The following is a 23022-nucleotide window of genomic DNA, read 5'->3' on the forward strand; positions in this document are numbered from 1 at the left end:
AGACTCCCGCATGCACCCGACCGGGATCCACCCGGCATGCCCACCAGGGGGTGATGCTCCACCCATCTGGGCCATTGCTCTGTTGCAACCAGAGCCATTCTAGCGCCTGAGGCAGGGGCCATAGAGCCATCCTCAGCACCCGGGCCAACTTTGCTCCAATGGAGCCTTGGCTGCGGGAGGGGAAGAGAGAGACAGAGAGGAAGGAGAGGGGGAGGGGTGGAGAAGCAGATGGGCACTTCTCCTGTGTGCCCTGGCCGGGAATCAAACCTGGGACTCCTGCATGCCAGGCCAATGCTCTACCACTGAGCCAACCGGCCAGGGCTCTAGTTAAATTTCCTAAATCAACTACTCCTGGTTTAACAAACAGACTAAAAACTGCCTCTTTGGTTGTCACTCAAAATGTTGTATTTGTATTGGCCTAAAGATCCCTTTGTACATAACATGAAGAAAATGCTTAACTATCAGCTGAGGTCATGCTGTGGGTTCCAGCCTGGGGCAGGTGAAATCGCTCACTTCTTTGAAGACAGGAGAAAAGCCAGGTTCAAAAACCAATTTTCCAACCTCCTTCTCTGTGGAGTTCTCCAGGCTTGACAGTTGAATAAAAATGGATTGCAATACATATAACATCATAGTTTCTAACACAAATAGTAGTATGCTGTGTATATACTATAAATAAATACTTTTTATAATGTGGTCAAGTTCAGGAAGAAGGGGAAGCACTGGCCAGCCTCTGTATGCTAGTCACTCACCCACCAACTCCCTTCACTCAAAGTGGCTCTGCTCTACCTGTTTTACTGGCTGGCAGAATTCTGAGACTGTTCCTAAGATTTCTCCCTCCTGCTGTATTGTTTATAACTCCCCCACTTTAAGTGTGGGCAACACCAATGAATACTGCCGGGATATCACTCCCATGATTAAGTTATTATTAATCAGTTGACTTGGAACTTGTAAAAAGATAATCCTGAGTAAGCCTGACTTAATCAGGTGATGCCTTAGAAAGGAGGTGAAGTGACAGAGAGAAATGCCTGCTGACCTCAAAGGAGATGAAATTCACCTGGTTAAATGGCTACCAGAACCTGAATCCTGCTCATAACCTGTACGAGCTGGAAGAGGCCTGGAGCATTAGATGAACATACTGCCTGGTCAACTCCATGAGTTCAGCCTGGACCCAGCTAAGCCACACCCGGGCTCCTGACCCTTGGAAATTGTGAGATAATAAATAAATGTACATTGTTTTAAGCCACTAAGTTTGTGGTAATGTGTTATGCATCAATATAAAGCCAATACCCTGAGCTTCTCCTAAAACTGCTCTTGAAGAAAGAGTTCTAGTACTTAAAAAAAAAAAAAAAAGACTCTTTGATATCTTTGATAATCATGACAGCACGGCATACATCAAGTTTTGGACTTACATGTATAGCTCTCCCAGTGACTTGTGAACAGGAAGAAGGCACGCAATATCCTGGATGATAACCTTCCCTGCAGCCTTGATCGGTCGATTGCCAGAGTCCAACCCCTCGCGCTTGCTTTTCCATCTCCTTGATTTCTGGGGGAGATGACAAGGTATAAGTAATGGGGACATTGATGCATGGAGACCTACAGTTGCAGAGCACATCACAGTTGGGTCATTGGTAATTTGCAGAGACTTTGCATTATATCATGCCCACAATTATATGAATCAGCATCTGTAGGAAATAAAAGGATGACAAAGGGCATTGAGCTCTTGGTCCAAAATCCTAACAGAACTGTGTACACTGTGCAGGTGCTCAAAAACAGACACCTTGAAGTCAGAATTTTAAAAATAAAGAAGAAAAAGAACAGTAGGTAAATATGTTAGCAGAGATCACAAAAATGTGGGAGAAGAGCAACTCTTAAGGCTGGGTTCAGCCCTGGGTTCAAAGTTCTTGCTTGAAACTAATCAAAGTTTTTTTTTTCCTTCCAAGAGTTTTAATAGGATTTGTTGAGAATTTAATCCAGACATAGCAGTGTGGGTTCTGTACACTTTAATCTACGGTAGGCAGACAGGAAAATTTAGCAGCTCAAGGAGAATTACCCTGTTTTTCCTAGCAGACTTGATTTATTTCTAAAAGTGGTCACTTTAGAATGTCAAAAATACTTGAGCACAGGGACATGACTAATGGACATGACAGATCACGAGCAATTATCTTATTTCCCCAGAGCGTCGCCTACAAATGGCTGTGTAGGAGCACGTATGTGGGAAATGAGAGATATTTTTGAAAATGAGAATTACTAGAGAGTAGCACCATCTGGTCTCTTCAAAATGACAACCAGCCAAGGGAGTGATATTCTATTTTATTTTATTGCCAGAAATTAAAAAGGGGGCCACCAGAGCGACTCAACTCATGAGGAAGGAGATATGTTTATTTTAAAAGGATGCAAAAGGAGCTAGTGAAAGGGCCTGCAGTTTGGAGTCAGAAAACCAAGGTTTACTGGTCCTTTTGCCACACATACTGGTTCGAGGTGACCCTGGCAAATTCACAAATATTTGCTGCGAATTTCATCCCATGGCACTCTTTCTTCATTCACTGATAACATGGGGCTCCGGATGAGCTCTGTCATCCCAATCTCACAGGTTAATAAGCACAATGAAAAGGAGAGTGCAAACTCTGAAAGCTGAAAAAGTGTAATTTTAAAATTTGTACTTTTCATGAATGTGTATAAACCTTCAGAAATTTAGATTAAATCATTATTTAGATTCCTCATAAACTCATTCTCCACAAGTGATTTTTATACAATCACTCTTTCATAAATTAGTCATGGTCTATATTCAGACATCTCTGACCCCTGATGTCCCATCTAATTCCCAGTTGCCCAATGCATGTAACTTCCTATAAGATTAATTAAGTGGTATGGAACCTACTAAATCCAGGTCACCTGGACTTAGTTCATAGAAGGTAAATGAAGAAATTTAGCTGAAATATTTGAATTGCTTATCATAATGGTTAATACATATCCTACATTATCAATTTAGACCTTAACCCATTTGTTCTTAAGAAGCAGTTTGGTTACTATATACTTTATATTCACACAGAAAACATTCTGCAACAAAAGGGGAAGCTTAATCTATTATTGTAGGGTAGCCCTTCAATTCTCTGCTAGCCCTGGTTATTTTCTAAGTTGAATTGTGTGTGTACTTACAAAAAAACACTATCCTTTTAGCCACAAATATCCTGACGTGGGTGCAAAGGGAGAGTGTGCTAAAGAGCAAACAGCCTGTCAGAAGGGACTGGAGCCAGGCAGTGTCAACCAACACAAGATGATGCCGTCATGCATGCACTAGCACTATGATATGCCTGCTTTTAGTAGGAAAGGTAATTTGGCAGAGACAGGAACAGCACAACGTGGTTAACTACAACAGGGAGTATAAGTACACATACTCATTTCATTGTGATTTTCATCCAGGTTTCCAGTACTTTAAAAATCCCAGGAAATGACAGACCCATTGGTCCCACATAACTAGTCAGCTCACAAGAGATTTAGGGTACCAAATTAAAAAAAAAAAAATCTTCACTAAAAAGATTCGACCAGGAAGGGAATCCATCTAATTCCGTCTCCGAGGTGGTCAGAAGGCTTCTAAAACACTGTTCCAGGCAGTCACAAAGGAAAAATGAGAAGTATTTAAACAACTGAGCAATGAACTAGCCCTGTTTAATTAAACAGGTGGCTCACAAGGGAAAGGGTCTACACTAGCTTTCAGACCACAGTGAAAACCACAATCCCTGACTTTGTAGCAAATCCAACAAAAATATAATATTAAGACCCATGTGCCAAATAGTTCATTTGCAAATAGACTAGCTTGTTTTAAAATGTTTTTCCTAGCAGACTTGAATTATTTCTAAAAATGATCATTTTAGAATGTCAAAGATACTTGCACAGAGGGACGTGGATAATGGACATGGAAGATCATGAGCAAGATCTTATTTCCCCAGAGCCTCAGCTACAAATGACTACATAGGAGCACGTATGTGGAAAATGTGAGCTGTCCTGGACACAAGTCCAAGTGGAGACATTTGACTTAGGATTTAAAGGCTTGCTTGTCATTACTGACTTTGGCTTCTGATACGGACTGCTCACCTTACGTGAGTGTCTCACTACTGCTCCCTAACAAGGCACTGTTGCCTCCATTACTCAAGGCCACATTCGCAAGAGGTGAGATTTGAACACAGGCCCAAATTTGTTAACCTGTTCTTAAGAGCATAATTTTAGATCAAAAAGAAAAAATTTTTAAGTCCTGAGTAACCTACCTGTTTATATGTAAATATAATAGTTTGGTCCATTTTTAAATGGATCCATTTCTTCATATAAGGAGACCAGCATCTGATTCTAACAAGGCCCAAACAACACACCATCCTCTACAATTACTCACTGCTAACGTCACCTCTCTGCCGAGCACTGTGACTCTGTCCTGCTAAGCCTGGGCATGCTGCAGACTGGCAGAGGCAAGCAGCTCCTGCAACCGCATGGCTCCACCTGGGCATGCCATGCTCAGTCCCAGGTGCTGCATTTCAGGCCAGCCTCAAGAGCCAGTACCTCACATTGTTTAATCACCTCTATGGATCTGTTAGGATTAGGAGCACTCAGAAAGAAGATTCAGGGTCCAGTGAGGTGTCTTAAGACTCTTCCCCCATTTGCAGTCCTGGGTTACAGAGATCAGTAGAAACAAACCAGTGAGTCGTCAATAGGTACTTGGAAACGTACAGATAGTGGTCTTGGACAACTATCCACAATTATCCTGCACTGAATTATGGAAATCACAGTCTGTATTTCCTGGTATTTCCTTGTCAACATCTTGAGACACCAGGCTTCTAGGTGCTTCTCCATTTGAGCTGTCTGATGTGTAGGTGATGTTTTATGAAATCTCAATTAAGCTGCCTTTCAGTCTAAAATTAACACATCAGTCTGAGTATGGCCGATCTCTTTCCAGGCGAGGGGAGGGCACCAGCCCAAGTGCTCCCTAATCCTCCTGCATTGCTCCAGTCCCACTCTGACAGGCTAAAACGTGAATACTTTTCTGCACAGTAAAATAGTACCCCTGGGAGACAAAGAACTCTGCATTTCTCACATCTTCTCAATGCCCCATCAAGAGAAAATGCCCTTTCCCCACAGGTTATGAGCAGGATTCAAGGAAGAAAGACAAAGCAAGACAGACAAATTATCACATAATGAGCACCAGATGCTCCCCTGAACATACCAAGAAGGCGTTCATGGAATTATGGGCAAGAGGACAAGGAAGAAAGGAGTCGGGTGGGAGGGCGGGGGAGGGACGCATTGGTGCAATTAGCACTGAATGACAACCAACAGCCAGCTTGCGACTGTACCACCAGTATTACTGCTACAATCGGAGGCAACATGGATGCCAATAAATGGGTAAAATGTAAAAACAGCCCAAGAATAAGCCACCAACTGCTTTGCAGCAACCCCATCAATAATGCATAATCAGCAGAGTGGGCCGTGAGTCAAGATGAGTTCCTGTTCAAAAAGCGGCCAGAGCGGGGACTGCTGGAAAAACCAGTGAAATTCAGCAGTCAGGTTGGCTGGGACAGGCGCTTTGAGGCAAGGTGGCCACACCAGCGGCTCCCCCTGCAAGTTGTTGGCAGTGGTGGTACTTGCTAATCAGGGCTCCTGATTTCGACTGGTTTTTATATGAAAAGGCTATAGAACTATTCCCCTCAATATTTTTTTATACCATATGAAATTTGTGCTAAAGCCTCAAGGGTGCTTTGCACAGCTTGAGGTCACCATGGTACTAATGACACATAGAGGGGGCAAGAGAGGAAGACAGAAGAGGGGAGATGGCTAATAGGAGTAAGAAAGGAAGAAAAGGAAGAGAGGATTCCACAGTACAGGTTTTACTGTCAATGAAAAATACTATAGGTTAAAATAAAAAAAATTTGTTCCAGAAAATTTCCAAAGGATAAAAACTAGCTTATGTGTCATGCCAATGAAGCAGGTGGGCACTTCCCTCTTTGAATTAGACCAAGACAATAAAAACAGACAAGATGGTGGAAGCCTCTCATCTCTTCCTCTGCTTCTCCCAATGCCAAAGGTAGGCTTTTGAAAGCTCTATGAAATTATACAAAATAGTCCAAATGAAATCAGGTTAGCTAAAGGCTTAAATTCAGGGTTCTTTCCAAGAAACCCAGTAGTGAGCTTCATTTTCAAAGAACTCCATTCACAATTCTTAATGGTATCGGCATTCACTCATTTGAACCTGTCAGAGAACAAGGAGGCAGTCCTTGGAGCCTGACTCCCAAGAATGAAAATTCACTGTTGCTGGTCCTGAAACCCAGCCAGCCTGTCACTTCAGGTTCCTCAAAGCCAGGCAGGTGGCATTTTATTCTTGGGCCTTTGGGCAGAGAGACAGGATTAGTCAAGGAGAGCATTTGCACAGCGCACAGTACCGGGAAGTCGTTAATTGCTTGTATGGACCAACGTCGCCGGGCAGAGCGAGGAGACATCTGTGCGTGAAAACGTTACACCCAGGAGGAGGGAAGAAAAACACCAAGAAAATTAAAAGGGAAAAATATAGAATAAAATGAAAGCTTCCTACACATCTGATGGGTTAAAAGGTACCATAATATACTACAAAATCAGGATTGAAATGACTACAAAATCTGAACCTAAACACAGCAGTTGGTGGATTCCCTCACCTCCCGCCCAACCCATCATACTCCAGAGCCAGCGCCAATGTCATTGTTCTTCAGCCCAAAACACATTTCAAGATACATGAAGGCTGACGTCCATGCTGCTCTGACAAAAGAACAGTGATCAAGGTCTGTGGCTCTTTAACAAGGACAAGATCACAGAGCAAGTGGAGAAATGGTGGAGGACTCTCCTTTCCCCAATGTCAGGAGCATGCTCATATGTGAGAAGATTCTCATTCCTAAAAAGGAAGTTCTCCCATATACTCAGGACCACATTTTTTTGGTGTGTGGATAAAGGGCATTGGAGAAATTGGAAATCTCGACCTTGGGACTGCAGGACTATTTTTAGAGATGCCATGGGGAGGCGAGAGCCCCAGAGAAATGCAGGGAGGAGGGAATGAAAGCTGAGGACTCAGGTTCTTAAGGGCATTCTCGCTAACAACATGAGCATCAGTGTGAAACTGGGAGCATAGACACTGTTTATGGAAATCAAAATTATTCTAGCAACTTCAAGACCTCCTCAGTTATCTACATTAGAGTTATTTTAATAACATAAACTGAAGTAAACATGGGCAGCTGCAAAAATGTTTTAATGTTTATAGGGTAATGCCTAATGTTTCTCAGAAGTTTTGGGCCTTCCAATATACCCTTAGAATAAGCAGTATTTCATCAACTATTAATAGTTGATCCAGTTACCAAATGAATGTTAGCATCTCTCTGTGTTTTCTAACTTCCTATACAAGGTGTCTCACATGTATTTTTAGAAGTAACCTTGGAATTCCATCTGGAAAACATCTGGCTGAATATAAGTGACCTAAGTAGGGCAGGTTAAAAGCACCAAAACAAGAGAAGGGGACAGTAATCCCCAATGGCTCTGCACATTCTTTTCATAAATGACAAAATATGCTATAATTCCTTCACTGCTATATATTTATATTAATGCCGTTGCATTTTTTTCTTTGTTCTTATTCACTTAAAGATCTCAGGGATAGAGATCTAAAAGAGAATAGAAATACATAGGAGAAAGATCTGGGCTGAAAATAAAAACAGGGAAATTTAGTAAACTGGAATTATTTCTAGAACCAATGTAATAAAAGTGATATTATTTGCTCTGTGATACTAGACATCTGAGAATCAGAAAATACTCCCTAAGGCACAAAGCCCTCTTGGCTGCACAAGGAAGACAAGATGGCCTACGTTCAGTGTCACGGCTCTGCTTTACTTCTTTAACCCCTACCCTTTGCCCCATGTAAATGGGAAGGACATGAACATGCTTCAAGGACAGATGAATGTAGTTCAGATTCACAACAAAATAACTGACGTGCTCATTATAATGTCTTATTAGATTGAATCACCCGAAACTTTAAGGACAAAGTGGTCAAATATCACCAATTTCATACAATTTAACCGAGTAATTACTATATGTCATCCACTGAAATGTGCCTTCCTTCCCCACAGCTTTTAGGATCCTTGTAATGTTCGATTTCCTGGCTGGTATGATTGTTAATTCACTGAATTATATGCTTATGATTTGTGAATTTTTCTGTACATAGGTTATATAGCAATATAAAAGTTTCATACAAGGGTGGTGGAGGGGAGGGACATAAAGAAAACCAAATAAAAGGTGATGGAGGACAATTTGACTTTGGGTGATGGGTATACAACATAATCGAATGTCAAAATGATCTGGAGATGTTTTTTCTAAATCTATGTACTGTAGTTGACCAGTCACCCTGTTAAAATTAATTGTCTAAATAAAACTATATTAAAAAAAAGGTTCATACAAAATTATAATAAAAGTGTCTCCCCCATTTTACCTGCTTGCTATCTGAAATAAAACTTAAAGATCACCTAACAATCATCCTTGGGGACAGAGTCCAGTTTCTGTAGAGAAGCAGCACAGTGGGAGCCACTACAAACTGAAATATCACAATCCTTTCTTTGGTCTCTCTTTATGATTATGGTGTTTGTAATAAAAGAGGCCAGACCATCAAAAACACAAATGGAGGCATTACAACCCTGGCTGGTTGGCTCAGCGGTAGAGCGTTGGCCTGGCATGTGGAAGTCCTGGGTTTGATTCCCAGTCAGGGCACACAGGAGAAGTGCCCATCTGCTTCTCCACCCTTTCCTCTCTCCTTCCTCTCTATCTCTCTCTTCCCCTCCCACAGCCAACGCTCCATTGGAGCAAAGTTGGCCCGGGCACTGAGGATGGCTCCATGGCCTCCACCTCAGGTGCTAGAATGGCTACAATTGCAGCAGAGCAATGGCCCAGAGGGGCTCAGCATCACCCCCTGGTGAGCATGCTGGGTGGATCCCCATCAGGCATATGCGGGAGTCTTGTCTGTCTGCATCTCCCCCTGCTTCTCACTTCGGAAAAATATAAAAAACAAACAAACCACAAATGGAGGAATTACAAATGCTTCTGTATAGCTAAATTCCCAACTTGGAACTAGAATTATTTTGACTCGACATGGCCTTTACATATTGTCACAGAGTACTGTGTCACAGAGTACTGTGACAGTGTGTAAAGGCCATGTAGAGTCAAAATAATTCCAGCCTGGCATGCAGGAGTCCTGGGTTCGATTCCCGGCCAGGGCACACAGGAGAAGCGCCCATCTGCTTCTCCACCCCTCCCCCTCTCCTTCCTCTCTGTCTCTCTCTTCCCCTCCCTCAGCCAAGGCTCCATTGGAGCAAAGTTGGCCTGGGCGCTGAGGATGGCTCTGTGGCCTCTGCCTCAGGTGCTAGAATGGCTCTGATTGTGGCAGAGCAACGCCCCAAGAGGGGCAGAGCATCGCCCCCTGGTGGGCATGCCAGGTGGATCCGGTCGGGCACATGTGGGAGTCTGTCTGACTGCCTCCCTGTTTCCAACTTCGGAAAAATTAAAAAAATTAAAAAAATAATAATTCCAGTTCCAAGTTGTTGCCCAGTCTGAATCCAAGCATAAGTAGCACATGACATGATTCAAAAAGAATTCAGAACTGCCCCTTTGAGTAAAAGATTTGCTCAACCTGGCCCTGATGCTAAAGTAAATTCCCATATTTACACAGCCATGAGTTTGTCTGGCAAGCATGCATGTCAAATTAAAAAAGAAATGCCTCAGTTCCAATCCATTTATCAAGTCATCTAACCAGTTATTGGCTTAAAAAAACTTGCATTAAAAAAAAAAAAAAAAAGCCATTTTTTGAATGTAAAAGATTTGGGGAGATCCAGTGTTCCAAGGTCTGTCACAGAGGGGGAGTGGAAGTCATTCCAGCTGAGATGTGAAGAAGGGGACTATAGAAAGATGGACAGAAAGGCAACAACAACAAAAAAATCACTACCCCTATTTAACTAAATGGTTTTGCTCAAGTCTGGTCCTGTCTCAAGCATCAGTTCCTGCCACTCATTTCAGATGACAAAGTCAGAGATGGGTAACTACCAGGATGAACCAAGGTTAGATAGTAAACTGCAATCAAAGTGAAAACAGCTCTAACACTTGCTAGAAATTGGTTTATTTAAAATAATTCAGCCCTGGCCAGGTAGCTCAGTTGGTTAGAACATTGCCCTGATATGACAAGGATGCAGTTTTTTGTTTTTATTTTTTAGGTGAGAGGAGGGGAGAACGTGAGGCAGACTCCCACATGCAACCCGACCAGGATCCACCCGGCAACCCTACCTGGAGCCAATGCTTGAGTAGCAAGCTATTTTAGGAGCCTGAGGCTGACATACTCCAACAGAGCTATCCTCAGTGCCCAAGGCCACGCTTGAACCAACTGAGCCACTGGCTATAGAAAGGGAAGAAGGGGAGAAGAGGAAAAGAAAGCAGGTGAGAAACAGATGGTCGCTTCTCCTGTGTGCCCTGACCGGGAAACAAACTTAGGACATTCACATGCTAGGCCAACGCTATATCCACTGTGCCACTGGCCAGGGCCAGGTTGCAGTTTTGATTCCTGATCAGCACACATACAGGAATCGGCTCATGAGTAAATGGATGGGTGAATAACAGGTCAATGTTTCTCTCTCTTTCCCTTTCTTCTTTCTCTTTCTCTAAAATCAATAAATAAAAATGTAAAAATAAAATAATGCAAAAAATTTTAATCATAGTCAATCCATCATTTCCTAACCAGTGGAGGAAAACAACAAAGAATCCCTAAGGACTGAGTTTGTGAGTAGCTCAGTGGTAACTGTTTAAAAACATCACGTGAGGTAAAAATCAGCTTAAGCCAGACTTTTAAATCTGACAAGAAAGAATTCTCAGAGTCTTTCCTACGCTCTGCCAACATTCTCTACATTGTCATTACTAAAGGCTTCTGACAGCTCAATAGCTACTTTAAGGACGATGAGTTCCTTAAGAACCCAGGAAAAAAAGAACAGATGCAGATGATTTTTATATAAACTGGGCTATTCAAATGGGTATTTCAAGCCCTGGCCAGATAGCTCAGCTGGTCAGAGCATTATCCTGATAGACCAAGGATGTGGGTTCGATCCCCCGTCGGGGCACATACAAAATCAATCAATGAATGCATAAATAAGTGGAACAATCAATTTCTCTTTTTCTCTCTCTTTCCCTTTCCATCTCTCTAAAAATTAATTTTTTTTCTTTCTAAAAATTAATTTTTAAAAAATTAGTTCTTTAAGTGTAGACTTAGGAAAACTATAAAACCTCTTAGAGATCAACTTTAAAGCTTCTCAAGAAATGAAGTTGCAAATATATCAAGATCCCAAGCCTTCAGAAATACCTCTTAATTTAACAAACATCAGAATACCAAGGAATACCAGAAGCTAAATTATTCTATCTGAAAGAATGAGGATCAACTTAATGAATGGGGATTACAAGAGCAGGGTTAAATGGGGAGAGAAGACTATAGATTATAAGAACTAACATTCCCCCCACATACAATTTACAGTAGTTAAAACCAATGCAAGGGCACAAAACAATGGTCTTTCTTTAACAAACTATGAAAGGGAAAGACTATAGGGGATTACTAATTTAGCTGCTGTGTGTACAAGCAGGGAGACAAAGAACAAGAATCCAGGGAAGGGGTAAGAATCAAAGGCCGTGGCTCTGCTGCTTACCCGCTCCTTGTAGTAGAAGGAGCTGATGGAGACCTGCTCTTTCTCACTGCGAGTGGGGCTCCCACTGTATAAACGGAGGTTCCCAGGGGCCTCTGTGCGGATCTTCATTGGTGCAATCAAGCCAGTATGATAAGCAGACAAGGCCGAGAGAGATCTGTGGTTGAAAATGCAGCATTACCCATACTGGCTTTAACCTTTTCATATTTCTAAGTAGTGCCATTCTTAGCACTCGATGAAACCAACAGGAAAAGGTGGATAAAATGGGGGGGAAATGGAAACTCCAAAAGAAAGGACCAAATAGAACTTTCAGAACTGAATAAAACTTTATCTGCAGGAACAGAGAATATCTCTCTGATTATATACAAAGAAAACTCACAGGAATCTACAAACTACCCACACTCATAAGTGAATTTAGATACCAAGTCAATCTACAAAACTCTACTGTATTTCTATATATTAGAAACAAACATTTGGAAAATAAACATTTAAAAAAAATTTAATTTACAATAGGTTAAAAACACATTAAATAGCTAGGAATAAATTTAATTTTAAAATGTACACTGAAAATATAAAATATAACTGAGAAATTAAAGATGACCCACAATGGCAGAAAAGTATATCATGCTAGTGTCTTGAAAGATTCCATATTGTTAAGATATCATTTTCTCCAAATTGATCTATAGCGTCAAGACAATTCCAATCAAAATTTGAGCTTTATCACAGGAAACAATAAACTGACTGCATCTTTTACAGAAATGTAAAAGACCTAGAAAATAGCCAACCCAATCCTGAATAAGAATAATAAACTTGGAGGACTTACACTACCAGATTAGAAGACTTACTATAGTATATAAAGCTACATTTAAGAGTATAATGTTGACTTTGCAATAAGGAAAAACCAATAGATCAAAGGAAAAAAAAGTCCTGAAATAAGAAAAGTCTTTTTTATAAATGGTGCTGGAACAATAATATCTCTACTAAAAAATAAAAAAATAAAAAAATTTTTTGACTCCTACCTCACATCATACACAAAAATTAGTTTGAGACTGATTATAGAACTTTATAACAAGGAATTTTAAACTACAAACTTTTGAAAGAAAACACAAAAGAATAGTTTCATGACCTTGGGGTAATCAATTTTTTAGATAGGCTACACCAATAAAATTTTTAAAGTGATGAACTGGATGGACTTCATCAGAATTAAAAAATACTTTTATAAAAATCGCTAAGGAGGGAAAAAGACAAGTCACAGATCAGAAGAAAATCAATACTACATACATATATCTAGCAAAGGATTTGCAACCAAAATGAAAAACTACCACAAATAAATAATAAAAAACAGTCCCCCAAAATGGGTAAATACTTGAAAAGGCATATCATGAAAGATAACCAAATGGTCAATTAGCACAGAAAAGTGGTTCAACATCATTTCTCATCACTAGGGGTGATGCAAATTAAAGCCACAGTCAGATAATACTATACACCTACCACAATGGCTAAAGTTAAAACAATGGAAAATTTCAAGTTTGGGAGAAGATATGGAGCAACTGGAACCCTGAAACATTGCTGGTCAGGAGTGTAACTTGGTACAACCACTGGGAACAGACTTTTTGCCAATTCTAATAAAATTAAACATACACCTATACTATGACCCAGCGATTTGACTCCTTGGGTAGAGAAATTAAAACACATGTCCATAAAAAGACTTATATTTGTAGGTCAACACAAAATAGCTCAAAACTGGAAATAATCTTTATGTTCATCAATAGGAGTATGAATAAACAAACAATTAGTTTCATGCAGTGAACCGATAGATACATGCAACAATTAGGATTAATTTCAAAAACACTGAGTTGAGCAAAATAAGCCAGACATAAACTAGCACATGCTGCATGAGTCTAAGTGAAATTCAAGCATAACTAAACTACAATGATGGAAGTCAGAGGAGTGGTTTCCTCTGGACTAAGGGATCCGGGGACTTTTAGAGTGAGGGCAATGTATCTTGATCTGGGTGCTTGTCATCAAGGTGTACACTTCACATTTGTGTGCTGTAAACTGTAACTCAATAAAATACTATCAGTATGAAAAACATTTGAATAGGAACATATCAGAAATCCTCTGATCCAAAGCTCAGATGTAGATATTCTTGTTTTCCTTTGATAGTAGGTGACTGTTTTCTAGCCAAACCTTTCAAATAAGGAACCCAATATAATGTAAGGGGTCTCTAGCACTAACTCCTAGTTCTTTCAGGCCAAGGTCTCATCTGCCTGGGTGACTGCAGGCTGGCAAACTCCCAAGACAGCAGCAGCGCCTGCTCATGCACTTCATTCAACCTCCTTTCTTTCTTTCCTTTTATTTTTTTTTGTGGTTAAATATAATGGGTAACATTGGTTAACAGAATCATAGAGGTTTCAGGTGTACATCTCTATGATACATGATTTGTATATTGCATCTCTGCCCCTTTCTTTCTTGTTAGATCAGCTATTCATTCATAAGTACACTAATATATTACACCAATATATGGTGTTCAGAGCAGGAGGGTTTAGCAGTCAGTTATCATGGTCACCACACCAAAGAACCAGAAGTCTATGGTATATAACTTATAATATTTAGGTTTAAAAACCAATAATATGCCTGACCTGTGGTGGCGCAGTGGATAAAGCGTTGACCTGGAAATGCTGAAGTCGCAGGTTCGAAACCCTGGGTTTGCCTGGTCAAGGCACATATGGGAGTTGATGCTTCCAGCTCCTCCCCCCTTCTCTCTCTGTGTCTCTCTCTCCTCTCTCTCTCTCTGTCTCTCTTTCTCTCCCTCTCTCTCTCCTTTCTAAAATGAATAAAAATAAATTGAAAAAAAAAAACAATAATATGGAGGATGTTGTGTGAATGTGTGAGTGTGTGAGGGGGGAACCAGTGTATATAGAAACTCTCTATACTTTCCATTCAATTTTGCTATGAATCTAAAATTGCTCTAAATAAGAGTTTATTAAGAAAAAAAACTTGGCCCTGGCCGGTTGGCTCAGTGGTAGAGTGTTGGCCTGGTGTGCAGGAGTCCCGGGTTCGATTCCCGGCCAGGGCACACAGGAGAAGCGCCCATCTGCTTCTCCATCCCTCCCCCTCTCTTTCCTCTCTGTCTCTCTGTTCCCCTCCTGCAGCCAAGGCTCCATTGGAGCAAAGTTGGCCCAGGTGCTGAGGATGGCTCCATGGCCTCCACCTCAGGTGCTAGAATGGCTCCAGTTGCAACAGAGCAATGCCCCAGATGGGCAGAGCATCGTTCCTTGGTGGGCATGCCAGGTGGATCCCAGCTGGGTGCACGCGGGAGTCTGTCTCTCTGCCTTCCCGCTTCTCACTTCAAAAAAATAAAATTAAAAATTAAAAAATAAAGCCTGACCAGGCAGTGGCACAGTGGATGGAGCGTCGGACTGGGATGCAGAAGACCCAGGTTCGAGACCCCGAGGTCGCCAGTTTGAGTGCAGGCTCATCTGGTTTGAGCAAAGCACACCAGCTTGGACCAAGGTCGCTGGCTTAAGCAAGGGGTTACTCGGTCTGCTGAAGGCCCATGGTCAAAGCACATATGTGAAAGCAATCAATGAACAACTAAGTACCACAACGAAAAACTGATTGATGCTTCTCATCTCTCTCCATTCCTGCCTGTCTGTCTCTACCTGTCCCTCTCTCTGACTCTCTGTCTCTGAAATAAGTAAATAAATAAATAAATAAATAAATAAACAAACAAACTTCAGGCAACTCTATGGAGCAGGCCCATGCCTTCCCCCACCTACTTCTTTCCCCAGTATGCTCTCTCTTTTTTCCGAAGAACACCAAGTGCCTCTCCTTCCTCTTTCATCCCTCAAGGCCCGTATCTCTCTCTCCCTTTCTCCTAAGCTCCCAAGGCCCTTATACTATCTCTTTACTTTTCTAAATAAACTTTCCCTTATACTTTGAAAAAAAAAAAGAAACAAACTTTACAATATGATCCAGCAATTCCGCTCCTAGGTAATACCCAAGAAAAATGAAAATACTTGTTCCCACGAAAGCTTGTATACAAATGTATATAACAACATTATTCATAATAGCCAAAAAGTGGAAATAACCCAAATGCCCATTGAGTGATGAATGAATAAATACAATGTGTGTGTGTGTGTGTGTGTATGATAGACTACTATTTGGCAATAAAAAGAAATAAAGTACTAATACATGCTATAGTATGTATGATCCTTAAAATATTACATCAAATGAAAGAAGCCAGACACAAAGGACCACATATAACATACTTCATTTATATGAAATGCAGAATGGGCACATTTCTGACAGAAAGTAGGTTAGAATTTGCTTAGGGCTGGAAGAATAGGGGACTTCAGCGGAGGGGTAGCAGCTATGGAATATGGAGTTTCTTTTTTTTTTTTTTTTTTCTTTTTTTTTCTTTATTCATTTTTTTAGAGAGGAGAGAGAGAGGGAGAGAGAGAGAGACAGAGAGAGAGAAGGGGGGAGGAGCTGGAAGCATCAACTCTCATATGTGCCTTGACCAGGCAAGCCCAGGGTTTCGAACCGGCGACCTCAGCATTTCCAGGTCGACGCATTATCCACTGCGCCACCACAGGTCAGGCTGGAGTTTCTTTTTTGGGTAATGAAAATGTTCTAGAATTCGGTTACAGTGATGGCTGCACTTATCTGTGAATATACTAAAAACCACTCAATTATACGCTTTAAATGAGTTGACTGTATTCTATATAAACTATGTCTCAATAAAACTGTTAATAAAAATTTTATTTTAAATAAAAGGCAGTAATAATAAGAAATACAGAACACTCACTATGTGCCAGGCAGTGTTCTAAATGCTTTACAGGGACTAACTCATTTAATCTTTACAGTAAGTAAAGGAGGCAGGTGCCATCACCATCCCCAAGTTACTGTTGAGAAAAATCGAGCCCAAGATTTGGATCCAGCAGTTTGGCTCCGAAGTTCATATTCCCACTTGCTACACTAGATTGCCTCTCAAGTAAAAAGGCAAAAAAATAATGAAGACTAAACAGAAAACACATTAAATTGTTAACAGTGCCTTTCCCCAGGGCATGTTTAAAAAAAAAAACCAACCCAACAACTTTCATTATTTTACTTTAAAACTTCCTACTGTTTGAGTTTTTCCAACATACTTACATAATTTTGAAAAATTAAACATGTTGCAGTAACGTTAGAGGTGGTATGTTACTATTGTAGGACTACTTATTATTTTTTCTAGTTTTATTTAATATTCAAATAACACTTTAGCAAATGGAGGAAAGCACATTAAAAAGAAACTTGTTTTGTCAACAGCTTTAATGAAGCTACTCCTTCTAGTGGTCTGGTCATAACTTCACAACAAATATCTCAGCTTAGTCGCAACTTAACGAATCTTATCTTTCTTGAATAAATCTTATAACAGATATCTACTGAAAATAAAACTGCCCAAAGACAAACTCAGGGGTCATCCCCAGATGAACGCCCACTTCAGGAGTGTAGCTTACATCTGTATCTCCCACTCACCTCGGAGTAGGTTCTGTCGGGGACACTGCTCGATGCATCGTCATAGGCCTTGTGAAATACACCAAATACCCTGACAAGGAGACATCACATGTGCACATCAAGGTCAAAGAGCTGGATGTGGAAAATCCTACGGCAGCCCCGGTCAATCTTTTTTTCTATCTCAATATACCTGAAGGACAGGACACACTTCCCTGAGGTGCAAAGGCTCATGATGATAGCCATGTTTAACAAAGACAAAGGTCAAAATCTCCAGGATCCAGGAGAGACGGATGTATGTGGTTTGGAAAAAGTCTTCACAGGTACTTTATATTACCCGACTAGGGGACCTGTCCTGTTGAGACTCAGGACTCTTAGTAAGATGCAAATTCATCCTCATCAAGAATAATTCTGGTGAACATTCATTGGACATGTCCACAGACACCATTTGGCATCAGACCATATAACACTACTAGAGAAGGCTTTTAAGTTCTCAGGAAATAAAAACAAAGAAAAATTGCTCTCTCTCATAATCTAGAATCAGAGAACTAAAAAGGGACCAACCTGCTCCACAGAACCTGGCCCCCGAGGTCCTGGGGAAGGGAATATTGGCATCTTGGTATGACCCATAGGCAGTGGTTACCCGGGCAAACGTGGGTAAGGGTGGTGTGACGGAGTTTGGGAGTGCAAAGGGGTTGCTTGAAGCACTGTCTTCTTGATTCTGAAATTTAAAAATCAACAGACTAAAAGCTACAACCTGTCTCAAAATGGAATTACAAAATAAAGATACATTATTACAAAATCAGGGTGTGCCAGAGTTAAGGGAAAAAGAAAAGAAACAGAACTCCAAAGCCTAGGTTGGTACAAGAATCTCACCACAAAAGACTCAAGACAGGAGACCAGCTGGCGCAGGCAGGGCTCCAAACAACTCTGGTTGCGTTTTACTTTCTGCAGGGAAGTGTCTTTCAGGATCTGGAAAAGGTACAAAACACAGTCAAGAATAGCAACATTATTTATCCTGATCCATTTTTTTTTTTTTTTGTATTTTTCTGAAGCTGGAAATGGAGAGGCAGTCAGACAGATTCCCACATGCGCCTGACCGGGATCCACCCAGCATGCCCACCAGGGGGCGATACTCTGCCCATCTGGGGCAGCGCTCTGTTGCAACCAGAGCCATTCTAGTGCCTGAAGCAGAGGCCACGGAGCCATCCTCAGCACCCGGGCCAACTTTGCTCCAATGGAGCCTTGGCTGCGGGAGGGGAAGAGAGAGACAAAGAGGAAGGAGAAGGGGAGGGGTGGAGAAGTAGATGGGCGCTTCTCCTGTGTGCCCTGGCCGGGAATCGAACCCGGGACTCCTGCATGCCAGGCCGATGCTCTACCACTGAACCAACCGGCCAGGGCCTGATCCGCTTTTATTCTTCACAGCAGTCAGAAGCAGTGAGGATGTAGGGAGACTGAGGCGTCCCACACAATATCCTACTTTCCACCTTCTATAGAAGCTCAAAGAAAACTCATTTCTGCCTGACCTGTGGTGGCACAGTGGATAAAGCATCAACCTGAAACGCTAAGGTCGCTGGTTCAAAAATACCCTGGGCTTGCCTGGTCAAGGCATATATGGGAGTTGATGCTTCCTGCTCTTCCCTCCTTCCCTCTCTCTCTCTTTCTTTCTCTCTCTATTTTTTTTTTCTCTCTCTCCCCCCTAAAATGAATAAAATTTTTTTCTTTAAAAAAAGATTTATTTCAGAGTCTACTTTGGGGAGCTCTTTCCCTAGCCAGGGCAGGCACACACGCTGGATCTGAGGGTGTATTTCTAGTAATGGAACAAATATTCTTTATTTATAGTGAATTCTACTCCTTTTTTCATCCCCTACACTGCCTCCCCCCCATGAGAAATCTCAGTAGCTTAGAAGTAATACCAGCTGGGCTGAACTGAAAATTGCTCTGAGTGATACTGAGAAGCCAGAGGAAACAGATCTCACTTTAGTGAAAGTTATAATGCATCTTTCTTTGTTGTTGTTGTTGTTCTTTTTTTTTTTTTTTTTTTCATTTTTCTGAAGCTGGAAACAGGGAGAGACAGTCAGACAGACTCCTGCATGCGCCCGACCGGGATGCACCCAGCACGCCCACCAGGGGCGATGCTCTGCCCATCCTGGGCGTCGCCATGTTGCGACCAGAGCTACTCTAGCGCCTGAGGCAGAGGCCACAGAGCCATCCCCAGCGCCCGGGCCATCTTTGCTCCAATGGAGCCCTGGCTGCGGGAGGGGAAGAGAGAGACAGAGAGGAAAGCGCGGCGGAGGGGTGGAGAAGCAAATGGGCGCTTCTCCTGTGTGCCCTGGCCGGGAATCGAACCCGGGTCCTCCGCACGCTAGGCCGACGCTCTACCGCTGAGCCAACCGGCCAGGGCTGTTGTTGTTCTTTAAAAATATAAATCCCATCATTTTAAGGCACATGTTGTACATATAAATTGACACAGTAAGTAAAATTGGACCTGCGCTGTCCAGTGTAGAAGTCATACCCACACGGGGACACTGAGCCAGGGAGTGTGGCTGTCCGAACTGAGATGTGCTGTGAGCATACAATTCATACTGAATATTAAGACTCAGTACAAGCCTGACCTGTGGTGGCGCAGTGGATAAAGTGTTGACCTGGAAATGCTGAGGTCGCCGGTTCAAAACCCTGGGCTTGCCTGGTCAAGGCACATATGGGAGTTGATGCTTCCAGCTCCTCCCCCCTTCTCTCTCTGTGTCTCTCTCTCCTCTCTCTCTCTCTCTCTCTCTCTCTCTCTCTGTCTCTCCCTCTCCTCTCTAAAATGAATAAAAATTAAAAAAAAAAGACTCAGTACAAAAATAATGTAAACTATCTCGATAATTTTAATTTTCATATCGATTACATGTTGACATGAGAATACTTTGGGTATATTGGATTAAAATTAAAATATTATAACGATTAATTTACCTCCTACTTTAAATTTTTGTGTATGTGGCTACTAGAAATTTTTAAATTACATGTTGCATGTATTATATTTCTATTGGAAAGCACTGATTTCAACCTTTAAAGATATCTCCTGATTCTATCATTTTTATATCAAAAGGAAAATCTACCTTTTTTTTTTGTATGTCTCAACAAGACAAAATATTCAAATTCTAAGTACAAAATGTCAAATATCACAAAATGTGAGTAATTAGCATTTCATAGATCCTTACAACACTTGAAAATTTTCTTGATTATGTAACTAGATATGGTGCTTGAAATGGGTACTTGAAATATTGGGGAATCACTTAGTAAAGTGTATGACTGTGTAACCCCTATGCTGTACAGCTGGCATGAAAACAAAATGATATTGACTATAAACTGTAGTTAAAAAATAAAATAAAAATTTCTTGATTACAGGTCATACTCCAAGAAGACAGATCAAGTACATATGAAACAAACTAGACAAAGGTAACAGCATTCAGGTTAGCTTGGCTTTGTCAGAACTTCTCCGTGACTTCATGTGTGATGCTGCTCACACTGCAAAAGGTACGTGACCCCAGCTTGTGGGTGTTCTCATGGGAACTCTGCCTCATCTGCTCTGTATGAAATGATAAAGCAGGTTCTGAGTCTGTAGGGGTGAAGACCAGATGCCAGGCTGGACCACCTCTCTCTGACACCGCCACCTCTTCACACACTTGCCCATGCCACCAGCCAGCCTCACTTGAAGATGGCGCTATCTCTTTCTATGGAATGAATTTTTTTTTTTTTTTTTTTTTTTTTCTGAAGCTGGAAACGGGGAGAGACAGTCAGACAGACTCCCGCATGCGCCCGACCGGGATCCACCCAGCACGCCCACCAGGGGCGACGCTCTGCCCACCAGGGGGCGATGCTCTGCCCCTCCAGGGCATCGCTCTGCCGCGACCAGAGCCACTCTAGCGCCTGGGGCCGAGGCCAAGGAGCCATCCCCAGCGCCCGGGCCATCTTTGCTCCAATGGAGCCTTGGCTGCGGGAGGGGAAGAGAGAGACAGAGAGGAAGGAAGGGGGGGTGGAGAAGTAAATGGGCACTTCTCCTATGTGCCCTGGCCAGGAATCGAACCCGGGTCCCCCGCACGCCAGGCCGACGCTCTACCGCTGAGCCAACCGGCCAGGGCCGGGTCCCTAGTTTTCATCAGATTTTCAAAGGGTCTCTATGACACAAAAAGGTCAAGAACCAATGCTCCTTCCTGGCCACGTAACTCAGTTGGTTAGAATGCTGTCCCAATACACCAAGGTTGCAGGTTTGATCCCCAGTCAGGGCACATACAAGAATCAACCAATGAATGCAAAAGTAAGTGGAACAATAAACTGATATTTCTCTCTCTCTCTCTTTCTCTCTCTCTCTCTCAAATAAATTGTTATAAAGCCTGACTTGTGGTGGCACAATGGATAGAGCGTAGAGCTGGAATGCTGAGCTTGCTGGTTCAAAACCCTGAAAACCCTGGGCTTGTCCAGTCAAGGCACATACAAATGCCTCTTGTTCCCTCTTTCTTTTCCCACCCCCTCTAAAATTAATAAACAAAAATCTTAAAAAAAAAAAAAAAAAAAAGAACCACTGCTCTAATGTTTTCTATAAAAAAAGAATGGCAAGAGTTAACACTCTGGTGTTGGCATATCAGGACAGATGACTTGCTAATCTTCATGGGGGGTTTTTTTGTTTGTTTTTTTGGGTTTTTTTGTATTTTTCTGAAGCTAGAAACGGGGAGAGACAGTCAGACAGACTCCCGCATGTGCCCGACCGGGATCCACCCGGCACGCCCACCAGGGGGCGATGCTCTGCCGCGACCAGAGCCACTCTAGCGCCTGGGGCAGAGGCCAAGGAGCCATCCCCAGTGCCCGGGCCATCTTTGCTCCAGTGGAGCCTTGGCTGCGGGAGGGGAAGAGAGAGACAGAGAGGAAGGAGAGGGGGAGGGGCAGAGAAGCAGATGGGCGCTTCTCCTGTGTGCCCTGGCCGGGAATCAAACCCGGGACTTCTGCACGCCAGGCCGACACTCTACCACTGAGCCAACCGGCCAGGGCTAATCTTAGTGTTTTAATTCAAATCTACTACTCAGCTCAGACACTTGTGCTCATGAGCGGAGATCTCTTACAAACACCAAGGAGAATATGTGAACACAGATTCCCCACCTTTAGCAGCTTAGCTTTCATCGTGGATGTGATGGTTGTGGGGTTGATAAACTGGAAGGAAGGGGCAGCATTGTTTGGGTACTGCGCAGGGAACTTCACCAGCATCTTCACACGATGGTTGCTACAGTGCACGGACACTGTGCAGCTCCTATCTGCCGCGTCCATCTGCAACAGACAAAGCAACAACTACTTTGGAGACAAACCAGAAAGGGTCTTTAGATGTAAATGGATTTAAATCAGCTAACTGAATGCTCCTACTCCCTGAAATCTTCAGAGATGAAGACAGAATCTCCAAAAACAAATTAATTTGGAAGATTTGGACAACTCATTAATTTTAGCACTGATTTAGTAGTTCAAAGTATTCTGACTTAAAAAAAATCTTCATCCTAAAGTTATAAGGTAGGCTAAAATTTATGTTTATTTTGAGAAAGGAAAGTCATGCAGGAAGAAGTTAAATATCTGACTCAGTTTAAAAAGTACTCCTTGAAGCCTGACGAGGTGGTGGCGCAGTGGATAGAGCACTGACCTGGGATGCTGAGGACCCAGGTTTGAAACCCCAGGCTTGAGCATGGGCTCACCAGTTTGAGTGAAGGGTCTCTGGTTTGAGTGTGGGATCATATATATGATCCCAAGGTCATTGGCTTAAGCCCAAGGTCACTGGCTTGAGCAAAGG

General features: G+C 42.2%; 1 protein-coding gene across 2 annotated transcripts in view; it reads right to left on the reverse strand.

Annotated features, from left to right (window-relative positions):
• The window catches only part of WDR59 (WD repeat domain 59), a 96426-nt gene that overhangs the window by 15048 nt on the left and 58356 nt on the right, over window positions 1-23022 (reverse strand). The window contains exons 14-20 of one of the 2 annotated variants that reach the window (XM_066349414.1): window positions 22350-22514; window positions 18090-18185; window positions 17778-17934; window positions 17238-17307; window positions 11718-11871; window positions 6420-6476; window positions 1410-1543 (exon numbers count right to left, since the gene is read on the reverse strand). In XM_066349414.1, the coding sequence (XP_066205511.1) occupies window positions 1410-1543; window positions 6420-6476; window positions 11718-11871; window positions 17238-17307; window positions 17778-17934; window positions 18090-18185; window positions 22350-22514 (833 nt within the window). The remainder of the gene's footprint in view (window positions 1-1409; window positions 1544-6419; window positions 6477-11717; window positions 11872-17237; window positions 17308-17777; window positions 17935-18089; window positions 18186-22349; window positions 22515-23022) is intronic. The other variant, XM_066349416.1, reaches the window with a different exon arrangement.

Source organism: Saccopteryx leptura, chromosome 9 (assembly GCF_036850995.1).
Source record: "Saccopteryx leptura isolate mSacLep1 chromosome 9, mSacLep1_pri_phased_curated, whole genome shotgun sequence".
Classification (NCBI taxonomy): domain Eukaryota; kingdom Metazoa; phylum Chordata; class Mammalia; order Chiroptera; family Emballonuridae; genus Saccopteryx; species Saccopteryx leptura.